At 37.5% G+C, this 13,178-nt stretch overlaps 1 protein-coding gene across 1 annotated transcript in view; it reads right to left on the bottom strand.

Moving 5' to 3' along the window:
* The window catches only part of SCFD1 (sec1 family domain containing 1), a 43,055-nt gene extending 29,931 nt beyond the window's left edge, over positions 1 to 13,124 (bottom strand). The window contains exons 1-10 of the mRNA XM_068684394.1: positions 12,989 to 13,124; positions 10,438 to 10,508; positions 9,609 to 9,697; positions 8,599 to 8,689; positions 7,853 to 7,975; positions 6,574 to 6,661; positions 5,310 to 5,399; positions 4,096 to 4,151; positions 3,124 to 3,209; positions 1,199 to 1,298 (exon numbers count right to left, since the gene is read on the bottom strand). Coding sequence (XP_068540495.1) covers positions 1,199 to 1,298; positions 3,124 to 3,209; positions 4,096 to 4,151; positions 5,310 to 5,399; positions 6,574 to 6,661; positions 7,853 to 7,975; positions 8,599 to 8,689; positions 9,609 to 9,697; positions 10,438 to 10,508; positions 12,989 to 13,019 — 825 coding nt within the window. The 5' untranslated portion in view covers positions 13,020 to 13,124. The remainder of the gene's footprint in view (positions 1 to 1,198; positions 1,299 to 3,123; positions 3,210 to 4,095; positions 4,152 to 5,309; positions 5,400 to 6,573; positions 6,662 to 7,852; positions 7,976 to 8,598; positions 8,690 to 9,608; positions 9,698 to 10,437; positions 10,509 to 12,988) is intronic.
* Between the last annotated feature and the right edge of the window lie 54 nt (positions 13,125 to 13,178).

The following is a 13,178-nucleotide window of genomic DNA, read 5'->3' as shown; positions in this document are numbered from 1 at the left end:
ACGGCTCACAGGCAACGAACAAGTGTTGACAGTAAGAGTTGACTTTATGCCATAGCATTTGCAGGTGTAAAATTCTAATTTGAGTCTCCATTCTCTACTTTTTCACTGATTTTCAGAAAAAAATGCAGTATATCCATTTGCCAGTCTCCAGACAGTTCAATAGTTATTGGAAAAAACAGTGCAAACCATACTTTCCTCATATAGCCCTTTCCTAAAGAAAACAGGCCAAAAGATGTTTATTTGTAAAAAATGTCTTTTAGGTTAGGAGGAAAGGACTGTTCACAACAAATGAATTGCATAAAATAGGATTTTAAACTGTCATAAACAGTCCAATTTCTGCTAAAAAAAAATCTTCATTGCAACAATACAAGTTTTATTTACATTTGTACAACACTGTACATATGACTAGTTCACAACCAACTACAAACACATAATCATATCAACACAGGTGCATTTGGTATCTGACATCTTTCTCTAACAGCCTCGGCAATAAAACCAAAATATTTCTCAAAGCTACGCTTTGAAATGATTTTCGTGACTAACTCTAGGGTATAAAAAAAAACATCCAGAAATTAATTATTCTTACTCATATCTTGTATTAATTACACTGTAACCAGGTATGAAATGCACAAATAGCAAATAGGTAAATTGTATTGGCTTTCATTCAAGTAAATTTCTGCTAGTGGTTTTATAACATAAACGCAAGGAAATTTAAGGGTTTTAAGGCTATCTTCATTTGAAAAAATAAATCTATTTCAGATTCCTCACAGTATGGTCATATCACTTGGCACTTCTATGCTGAACATCTACACCATCTTGTGGAGAAAATCAAACAGAGATATTTTTGAAATACAAAATAATACTAAAATAATTTTTAAAATTCTTTATAAGCATTTTTCAAAAAAGAAATTGAATTTATGGAATTTTGTGTTAACATAAAAGATCATGAACTATTTGAGAATAATCTAGGATTGCTGAATTACCCATCTTTTGATTATATCAAACTTGCAACTTTATAGCAATTTTAGAAGTTATTCCTACATAGACCTTCTCAAAAAAACCTTCAAAGTTGTTTTTAACTAAACAACTTTCAAATAAAACACACAAAACAGTTCTTGAAATTAGAGAAAACTTGGTACTAAGTTTAATAACATGCTGCATGAAAAAATTTTGGTAACAAAATCAGATTTATTCTTACCAGAACATCATGCACTAAAGCTTGGTATGTCCAAGTATGATGTAGAGGAGTTGCTAAATCTATGTTTCTGTCAACAAGGACTAATAGGGGCCTTTGGAAGCTGAAAAGATGACACTGCATTAGTACTTTAAACATGTTCAGAACATTCCAGTAACATCCTGAGTGCAATCAGCCACCTTCTACATTGTATTTTAAGTTAAAAGCCAAATTCCCTACTGCAGAGTTCCTCCATCCTTCTCCCAAAGCATCTGGAGTTGTTCAGTGCCAGAAATTCCATCAACCACTGTCTTATTAATGATAAAAAGCTTATTTAATTTTGTACTAAGTGAGATTACTATGCATAATTTTAAGCAGAAGTCAAAACATCAACCAGTAACTAGCCTTAGGTATTAACTAATACCTTTTTGAGTGGATACATATCTGAGTTCTAAACAAGTGTTAAACGTGCTTGAGCGGGTCATATTTGACCTTAATCCTCATTACATACCTCAAATACAAAATCCCTCTTTCAATGGTTTTCCATTTCATTTTTCCTCTTTGCTTGTATTAAAGTCCATAAAGAAAAGATTACAAACTCACGAGATGCATTATGGTAAATGCATCAATACTCAACTTCATGTAGAAAAAATCCAGACATGCCTAAGTATCTGGGCTTATAGCTACATGAAAAAATTATAGTGAAGATAGAAGGCTGTGAATTTACAGGCCATTGGTGTATCCATTTCCCTAAAGCACATTAATCCTACAATAAATGTGACAGCTAAATTGCAGTGTATTTGAACAGAGTAAAAGCATGTTAATTCCGTGCTCTGGATTTCCTTGCAATAAAGTATTTTTATGTAGATATTTAATCTCAAGAGCCTTAGTCACCTGCCTGTATCATTCTGAAAAGCAAACTTGAGATCTGAAGACATTTAACTGTAAAGGTACTTCCTTTGCTTTGTATCTTGATTTTCTGAGGGTAATAATGCTATCCTATCAAAAAACAAGCCATCCATTTGAAGGAAGAACAGTGCTTACAATTCAGTTCCCATGGAAATGAGGGAACTAGTATTTCACAGCTATTCTCTCTCCTAATGGTTTTCAATCTCATTTCATTTTGCCACACAAACTTTGTGCGTCTTTTACCAAAATTCTGCTTTGAATAAGATAAAAATACATAATGACTGTTTTAGATCCAGTTAGGAGATCATAACCATTGCCTTAAGTTAGTCTTCCCAGTAGGTCTCCTTACTTTTCATGTACAGTGTGAACTACCATAATACACTTTCCTTAGGCAGCCTGTCAAGTATTCAACTATCTGTCAGCAAAGAGATGTAGGACAGGTGACAGAGAACACATTCCAGATGCATACAAGCACCTGCAAAGTCTTTTCCCAACCCTGTTTTCTCCCTCATACAATTCAAATACTGACAACCATTCTTAATTGTCTAATTATCCAACTGTCAGTCCTTATGCAGTCCTCCTCAGGTAGATAGAGAGATCAGCTGAAAAACATTTGCTTTTGACATAACTACAACTTATAACTGCTCATAAGTGAGAAAATGGGTATTTCCTCCTTTTTAATGGACTAAAGATTGATAACAGGTATGTTCAAACATGCAGCTGCACATCCTGGTACTGCAAACTGAGTATAATAGCAGGGGCTAGGTTTAGAGTGTGAACAAAATTGTCTGCTTCATTAAATGATTTTTGATTCACTGTCTTAGGACTGTACATTTTTTCATCAAAAGTTTCCAACCCAGTTATACTAAGGAGACAGGTAATCTTACTTAGAAGTATAGCTAATTCTGTTAATAAAGAATTTGAATCTAATCCCTGTAAATAGTTTTCACTCACCACACAGCGGTGACTTATCCTAATGAGATCCTTCTGACAACTCAAATATGAAAAATAAAAATACATAGTTATTACTAACACCATACCTGAACTGGCCAGCCCCAAGTGTATCGCCTGTAAAAAGACTGTTTCTGGCATCTCTTAGATTCTCTCTGAGCTTCTTATCTAATTTCTGGGGGGGGGGGGGGGGGGGGGGGGGGAGAAAAAAACAACAAAACACAAAACAGCTTTTAACAAACCAATGGCTTCTAAACTTCTTTATCTGATCAACATGTTAAGATTGTGCTGGTTTTGTAGTTTATAAGTGTTGTAAGTGTAGTTTATAAACTGCAGGAAGTCTAGATCAACTGCACAGTAGACCTGACTCCCAAGAAATCTCTTCCTTCTTTTTTCTCCCTCCTGCATTTTTATCTAGATTCAGGACTACACAGAAGGTAATACTTTATGTCCACTAATATCCCTCTCAGGCAATTACCACTCTTTCCCTGAACACATGAACAAAAAAAATGCCATCAGGAGGCAACAAAGAGGTACCAAGGTAGAAGCAGAAAATTGGCCACAGTAAGCATCTCAAAAACTGTGACTACCCCCAGTATGAATGCATGCAGACTAAATGCTCACATTTTATCAACATTAAGGCTTCACTAATGAAGAAAGATGTGAGGAAGATGGAAGAAATGAAGCACAGTGATGATCCTTAGCGAAGACAGCACTGTAGTGATTTTTAATTGTGATTTAGTTTGGCAATTTCCTTCCTATTTGATGATCAAATTTACTTTGATACAGTAAAAATGTCTGTTTCTCAGTAAGATAGAGAAAAATTTCTTAGACATACAGAAAAAAATCATTCTGATTTAAGTTTCTTAACAACTGATTGCATAATTTTACAATTTCTACAGATGAGTTTCATGGTACTAAAATCAGAAAGAAAAACTGGTTTATCTATTTCCAGTTTTATTTCCTTCAGAACGAAAAAGATACAATGCTACTAGATCTCTATGTGGTATTGAGAAAAGCAAAATTTTATAACAATATTTTCTCAGAAAATCATTTCTTACCACTGCCACCATTTCAGCTGCAGTTCCTCTTGAGCATCTGATTATAGGAATAGCTCCTAATAAAAGATATATTGACTTCCACTTGCATTATAATTTTAAGATTTTAAGTTAGCATACTTTTCATAAAACAAATTTTTAGTAACATTTTGAAATAAAAATTTTCAAGTGGACAATACCAATTCTATATTATTTTTTTTCTTTTTCAGTCTTTACCTGTGAAACCAAGAATACTACATAGAAATATATTACATGAAGTTGTACAAAAGTAAGTGAATACCTCATGCATGAATTTATGAATTGCATAGTGTACTCTAGAACAACAGCTAACATACTGAGAATTGGTCAAATGAACTCTCATGGGAGCATTAAAACATTGTTTCAGAAGATTAGAAGTCACTTGAAAACAATAATAAGTAATACCACAACAAACACAAAATTATGTATCAGTTACATCTCACTGCAGGGGAATGTTAATTTCAAAAGCACACTTTACAGTGGAACAGGTTTCACAGTCTTTAGCTGCTGTATCCCACTGACCTATACAAATATGAAAATTCAAATACCATGAGTTTAAGTGTCTGTGTAAAAGGGCCTTAATTTGTATCATGTTAATACTTGGAAGAACTCAGTTACTTCAAGAGAACCTGTCTTGAACAGACTGCCCCACAGAGACCCCAAACTCTCTTGAAGGATTATTATCTCAGATTTACTGATCTCAGTGAGAACTTAGATTAGATGTCGCCACTATGAAAAACACATGAACTAAGCAACAATAAAATTCACAACATGTAACTTTAATATATCTGCCTACTCTGAGTTATTTTAGTTAGATCCTTGCAGGGTTTGTGTGATGTTTTTTTCCCCTCCCTTTTTTTCTTTGAGCTGCAAATCCAAATTCCTAGCACTGCTGACCCACAGTGCAAACTACAATAAAACCAAAACTTTGCATTTCAGTATTCCTCACCCATTGACACTGAAGACTAAACGTATCACCTCCCATGTTGGACAACCTTTATTTTCTTTTGCACTGATGCAGAGCAGTAATTTTAGCAAGACCATTAAAGCTCTCAGCAAATTATTAAGATTTCTGTCACATGTCTACTTCTGCCTTAACTCAGCTATATGAAATCAGTAAACTTCTAGCTACCATACTGAATATGGGTCTCTTCTAAAAGGAACACAGATTGAAAATATGCTAGAATTTGAAAACTTACCAAGCGTAACAAAAAAACAGAAGAGACTGTCAACAATAGTGTCCATTATTGTTTCCATTTCAGTGTCTGTTATATCTGGTCTGTTAATGGCTAAAATGGTGTGGAAAACAGTTAAAATCAGGGTTAAATAAGTTCATGCGACATTAATACTGAGAAAGCGATTCTCTTCTTACCTAATGGCTGCTAACTGCCAACAGCTTTTGTTGCTGAAGATATCAAATTATTAAATGCCCCTCCCTAACACTTCCATTACTTTTTCCTCCCCTTTTTTCCTTTTTTATTTAAAAAAAAAAAAAAAAAGTAAAAAAAATTGGGAAATATTAACTATTGCTCACTATAAGGTCAAACTTTACACAGATTTTCCCCTTTATCTCTAACAACGCATACTCTAACTTCTGGATTTCGTAATTATTGTATTACTAAAAATCTCTTCTAGAAAAACACACATTATGGAACAGGAATGGCCATCCACTTGGAAACCACTTCTTAAATGTAAAATCATCAAGAATTACCTGTTTAATTTTAACTGCATACCATAATTCTCTTATCTATATTTAAAGATTCTAAACCTTACAGAACCTCCTGTAATGGACTCCCCCCCCCTTTTTTTCTTAATAGATAAATTTACCTTACATCTCCAGATTAAGGATAATGCCCAAGTTCCGAAACATTTCACGCTATAAACAAAAAGATTTCCCTCCCATATTTAAGTAAAACCAAGAGATGCTTAGCAATGTTTCTATCAAATAACTAATACTGACAAGAACACAGTAGTGAAAAAGAAACATCAAACCTAATGTTATCACAGGTCTCAAGTCAAGCACTACCTCAGGACTCATCCTATAAATGCCCTCTCCTTTGTTTTAGTTAAATTTAGGAAATATTTTAAATAATTACTTGCCTAATACTCTTTCTTCAAACAGGAACTCCAATGCTCTGAACATTAATAAGCCTCCCATCTAAAATTTATGTGTGGCCAGTTATAATCATTCTCTAACATTAAAGGTGCTTTTTCCCCCCTAGTTTTTGTCTTCTGAGAACTTGAGAAAGATGGGCTCTATTAGCAGTTTTTAATCAGCAGCTATAACCAAGAAGTCTAAGAAATGATTCCTTCATGACTTTAAATGATATGTCTAACAGATCATCCTGAACTCTGAGCAGATCAAAGGAAAATAAAATCATTAACAGATGTTAATGAACTTCAAAATTAAGCTTCAACTTTACGCATCTCATTAGAATTTTTACACGAACAACTTTTACTTACCACGATATGAAACGAGCTCTTTGTTTTGGTTACACAATACGAACATATCATCTTCTAAAGTAATGAAATTGAGATACTGATCAAACACCTAGAAATCAAGGAACAATGGTCAGGACAGTTCAGAGTAAGATATAAAAATACCTATTTGTGATTTATTGCCACATGTTTTCAAATGTGAATGTTACAGAACTACATATGAAAAGAAACAAATGTCAGATACAATGTATGAGTTATAAAAGCCTGTGTAAGGACCCAGTGATAACACAGGATATGAGAGCGCCTGAGGAGTGCTAAAAGAAAGCAGTCCAACTTCAAGTATTTCTTTGGACAAATTGTTAGTAGCAAACCATCACTGGAAAAAAAAATAAATGTTGGACGATATTATAATATTATAGGTTATTTTCTTTATGAAGAACTACAATATAAACAGCACGGAGCTCTCACACAGGAAAGATGAAAGAGGGCAATAGCTACACATTAGGAGATAACTCACAAATGCTATTTTTTCTTTAAAATACTTGTACATTTAGAAAAAAAAATTAGACCGTTCTATAGCATAAACTGAGAACAGTGGGAAAACAGCTTTACAAAAGTCAGTGCACAGTGCTACAACAATTTACCCCTGCAGAAGACCTAAATCTTAAACAATACTAGCAGCTTTCATTTCATTTCACAACAGTTTCTTTCATGCCAGCAGTACTCCGTAAGAGGAGTGAGAACAAGTGAATGTAGTTAAGTATATATGAAAATCATTAGCTTATAACATGCAGATTTTGGTACAGGCACTCAAGACGAGAATACATGCCAGACACCAGCCTTTAAATTATAAAGGTATAGGAATGTACTGAGTAACAGCGTGCATGTATGGAACGTCTACCTCTGTAGTGCTCTGTGTATTTAAAATAAAAACTGTACTCATTCTGCACTTCTTGTGTAGCTAGTAGCTAAAATTCCCACTGCATGCGCTCAATGAGTTAATGTGATCAGGAATACTCTGAAACCACTGTACTTCCACTCTTATCATTCAGTACAAAGGACTTGCAGCACTTGGACTTTTGACTAAGATGAAGTATAATACCAAGCTGGATTAATGAGATGACTGCAGATACCCTTTTTCCCCACCAGTAAATCCATGCCAATCACTGAGTCTAGCTGAACATTTATTTTGTTCACAGTTCAGTCAGAAAAACTGTGCATGGCACAGATGTGGTCATATAAGACTGCAGTAATGCCTGTAATGGTAGCACGTATAACGTTAGAGACTGGAGGATTCTCTTACCTTAGCCACTTGAGTTACAGCATTAGCACCTATGGCAGCATTGGCAATATCTTCCAGTTTACTTCTTGAAATGGCAGAAATAAAGTTTAAATAATAAGATTCATAAAGCTGGTTTCGAAGATCCTAAAAGAAAGCAAAGCCACAACCTCTTTTCCTGATTAAGTACTACTACAAGCCTTAATTATTAAAGAATACGCAAACATTTACTATGTGATGATCCAATTATCTATAGTCAAATGAAATTTTTTGAAGTACTTGGCTATCTGTTCATACAGATCGCATAGTCCAGTCCTCCTACTCAAAGTAGTCAAAGAGATGAGGTGGTTCAGGATTGGGTCCAGTCATTTTGAATATTTCTAATGATGGAGACTTCACAAACCCTCTGGGCAATCTGTTCCGGTGTTTGACCATCCTCATTACAGAAGTTTTTGTTTTTGCTTTTTTAAACAATTAAATGGAACTGTCTATATCTCAATCTCTGCCCGCTGCCTCAGGCCTTTTCACTCCCCAAACTCTGAAGACGTATTTACACTTCTACTTTCTGGGAAACAGAAGTTTTGCGTGTAAAAATTTTGGGCAGTATCTTTATGACAATGATGTGCTAATATCCATGAAATATAAACAGAAGTGTTGAGACACACACAAAAACTAGATACAGAACAGTCACACTTCCATCAGTACATTTTTTTTTTTCCACAGGGAGCCTGTTGTATCCACCTGTTTTAAACATCTAGCATGCAAGTTACCTGGCACATTCTATCAATATTTTCCTCTGTCGGCATAACAAAATAAATAGCTGGAACATCTGGAATAGGATCCCGATCTGAATGCAAAAGCCTGAAAAGAAGAAAAATACATTTCTAGTGCATTCCTCTTCTGATTTATATAAAGCTATAAATTTTAAAGAAGTTATTTTTATATAAAGACTTATTCTAATTTCTCAGAATTTAGTCAGAATTTAAGTCTTAGAACTTAGTCAGATTTTAGAAAGAACAGAAAAAAATAAAAAATCACACTTTTATAATTTTTGGTAGCTCAAAATGTTAATAGAAGTCTCTGAAATTTATTCAACGTTTGAGAAAAGGCTTCACAATATATTATTCCATTCAGGGGAAGGTAAAAAAAAAAAAACTGCATCACAACGTTCATATGCCAATTATTACTTAACATAACACCTGTGTAACTCGTACTATTACACTTGCCTTTCCTGCTAACTAAAACAGAGAAAGGCAAAGTGCTTACATGTTTCTCTAACATTTCTGCTGCTAAGTCAACACCTTCAACTGTGTTTTGATTTCTAGCCTTCACTTAGCAAAGTTAATAAACTTTTGAAAAAAATAAACTCATCTTCCGAATTTCCTCCATGACTTTTACCACAGCTAAAGAACACCGATGAACTAACTAAATGTAATATGGAGAAAAATGGGAAATCTCTTAAAATAATACTTTAAATTTCTTAGCCTAGATGAGACGAAGTCTACATGTAAAAAGACAAACAGAGATCATGTACAGTCACATGTAGCAGTCTGTACCAAAAAAAAAAAATATATATATATACAAGAGAGGGATCTGTATAAACATCCTCAAAAATCCTTACTGGATTTTTTTTTGAACAGGGTCCTCATCTACGTAGTAGGAAACTCTGCTAACAGTGAATAATATTTAATAGTTATTCATTGAATGATTTTCAGTGTGTTGTTCATGATTTCAGGGGAATATTTCATAAAATTACTAAAAAAATAAAATAAATACTTACAGATGCAAAGTGATCCCCATATCTCTCAGCTCTTTCACTGACAGCAAAGGTGAGATTATATCTTGGCCAAATCTGTCGTAGATGAGAACCTGAAACAGATACACAACTTTTTATGATGTAAACAATGAATACAGGAATTTAGGCTTAAGGAACTACTGTCCTAACCTTAAAAGTTATAATCATTCATTTATCGTGGACTTCCATTTGTGCTTACAAAGATAAAAACAAACAAACAAAAAAACTCAATGATAAACTGGTAAAAATTCATCAATTCCTTCTGAAAAATGTCAGTCAAACAATCTGCTGTCAGAAATTTGTTATTGTGAACCAGAATTTATCTGACTACATATGAGTGGAAAAAATGGGAGAAACACAGAGAAAAAAATAATAGACAGTAGAATAGATGAAGAAACAGACTATATGCTTTCCAATAGCAAAAATTTTTCATGAGACAACTTTACTTTTTAAACGTAATGAGAACAACTTGAGCTCAGCTTGTCCTAAATGTAATGCTACCAATAGTTCTTCCTTTTCCACGGACTTCTTTCTTTGTGAGTTTACTTGTCAGGTATCATGGATGTTTCTGTCAATATGTGAGACTTAAGTATATTTCAAAAACGTCCTCCTATATATATATATTGCCTAAAGAACGAATGAGGCATTTAAATAGCCAATATAAGAAATACGTATTTTTCTCAACAACTCTGATATTTAATTCTGTACTCATAACACACAGGAAAAATACTCCTTATAAATTAAAGACATAGAGAATATACTTCAGTATATTCTGTACATAAAATTCTCCCATTCCAGTTCAAATAGTCCTTACCTTCCATACTGGCTCTCCTGTGCTGTTTTTAACAGGAGGAACATTGAAGTTCAGCATACGTTTCAAAGCGACTGGAAAATAAAGTAGAATAATGCTTAGCTCTCTTTACATTCAAGATACATTCCATTTCCATTAAACACTTCAGCAGACTTTTAAAACATTTGAGAGGGAAAACATAAAATATTAGTGCAGCAAGTCATATTTACATTGTTTTTATGCACCTTTTGACAGACACGTAACATGTTAACTAGAATTTATGGGCTCCAGTAGACACTGCAAAAAGAAAAGAAGCAAGTCCCGAAGCGTGAAGAAAGAATCTCTATCTTTAATTATATGGGCTATATTCTATCACATTTTGCTTTAAAAATAGTTTTAGTATCTTTCTGATTAAATTCTAACTCCTAAGCAAAATGAAGCTTGTGACAGTACGCAGGGCAGTTTCACGAGGTTTACAGTATCACAGCCCAGGCTGGAAGGGACCCCAGATGTTCACCCTCTCCCTCTAGTAGGTTCTGTGTGAGGCCACCCCAGGCTTCTAAGGGTATCACCCAGTCAGATCTTGAAACATCCAAGAATGGAGGTGCCAGAACCACTCTGTGCAATCTTTTGCAGTGTTTGACTCATGGTAGGAAAGTTTTCCTTATACCCAGTTTGAACACCTCTCATTTCAATTCATGCCCGCCGTCTCTCACCCTCCTGCCATGCCCTGCTGCAAAGGAGCCTGGCTCCATCTTCTCAGCACCCTCTCAGGCGCTAGGAGGCCGCCCTTGGCTCCCTGCAGAAGCTGCCTTCAGGCAGAACAAGCTCCCATCCCACAGCCTCTCCTCATGAGGTAAACGCGCCAGTGCCTGCCCACATTGGTAGGTCTTTGCTGAACACTTCTGTACCAGTGAGCAACAGATTAGGCACAGTATTCAGATGAGGTCCCCCTGGAATCAACCCTTCCATGTTGCTTAATACTTTTTTAAATCATTGAGCAATCCCAGGAACTGCTTACAGACTGTTCCTGAAGCCTTCACTCCCTCGCTGCCAGTGACATCTCCCACATCTAAGCTGTATGAGCAATTCTGCATAAAGTTAGTTAGGCGTTTTGGCACAACCGGATTTGAAGCAACTTCCCTGTAGAGTTTGCCATTTAAATTAAAACGTGGCATCAGCTCTCTACAAAAGACAATGATCAGACTACTGATGTGCTGTGACAATCATAACAAACATCCAGCAAGTCTCTAGGTTTCTTTTCCATATTTGGCATTTCCTTTACGTTTAGGCAGACTACTCTATGGGGCAAGGATCAGGTTTTTACCATGATGTACGGTGACACTCCAACAGGTTACAGATCAGGACCAAAGCACAATAGATGGTGCACTGACAAGGTAGCACAAGTACCAAATGATGGAAATCTTTTCATCTGGGTGAACACCTTTTAGTTGTTTGATCTACCTCCTCGCGTGTAACCTCCCCAGTGCAAGACAACACAGGTATAAACACCGACTGAAATAATCACGTAACAAGGTGAGACATGAAAGAAAAGAGTACAGCTGCATACGATAAAGGGTAAAAGACATCGGGCTTTATGAGAAAGATATATAAAAGAAGGAAAGGATTGTAAATGGTCAACGGTAAGTGGTCACAGGAACAAGATTAGAGAAAGCATAATTACAGTACAGAACAGATGGAAAGATAGTAGTATAAACTTAAGGTTAGAGACACAGGTTGGAATTTTTAGGCATTTGATTTCACATGTGCCACGTTAAATAAATGCACCCAGCATCCTCTATGCCACCAGGACAGGTCAGTTATCGAGATAACAAGACCACAGCTCAAACTACTGACAAAAACTTCTGCAAGCACGCTAAGTAAACGTGAACACAGAGGCGCCGTGTTTCGTGTTTTAGAAATACGTTCAAACAGATGGCTCAGAGCTCCACAATGCAGCATCGAGAGAGATGAAAGAGCCAATTATAAACTCACCGTAACGTGCAAGGACAGACGGAGTAACCAACCCTTTTACCCACACACAGCAAACCTGTGCAGCTAGCTGGAGCTGTTAGCCCCGTACTCCCAACTTGCTGGGGGTCAACGCGCGCTCCAAGGCCCCCGTACGTGCAGGACCACGGCAGCTGAAGATTTATTTTTGCGGCTTTAGGCGCCGTTTCCCGTGGATATCTGTCTCACCAGACGGGCAGCCGCCACACGGGTGGCACAACCCGGCTCCCGGCCACAGCTCCCCCCGCGCCCTGAGAGCCCCCCCGGGCACCACCACACGGCACCGACATCTGCGGCTGCGGCCACGTCCCGGGGCCCCGCGCTCCCCGCCGGCCTGACGCTGCCTCCGGCCGGGCGCCCGGCGCCCCGCTCCTCCGGGGAGCGAAGAGGGAAGGAGGCCCACGGGAGAGCCGGGGCGGCGGAGCCGAGAAGTCTCCATCCCGCCCCGGGGACCCGCCAGGGAAAGGAAGACGCCGCCGGAGGAGCCCCAGCTGCGGCGTGAGGCCGCCCCCGCTCCCCTCCCCGTGCCGGGCAGGCCGGCGCCGAGCCCCGGAGAGCCGCTCACCTGTCTGCTTCTCCCGGATACCGGCCGCCATTTTCCTCCCCGCCAGCCGGGCGCCGCGCCCCGCCCCAGGCCGCGCACGCAGCAGCCGGGCGACGTGGCGGGGCCGGGCCGCAGCGGGCCTGTGCCGAGGGCGGGCGGCGGTGCCTCGCGGCCCCGGGGCCGCTGTAAGGGCAAGAGGTGCAGGTGCTGT

Source organism: Anas acuta, chromosome 5, assembly GCF_963932015.1.
Source record: "Anas acuta chromosome 5, bAnaAcu1.1, whole genome shotgun sequence".
Classification (NCBI taxonomy): Eukaryota; Metazoa; Chordata; class Aves; order Anseriformes; family Anatidae; genus Anas; species Anas acuta.
Note: the sequence above shows the minus strand (reverse complement) of the source record. Positions and strands in the feature narration are given on the sequence as shown.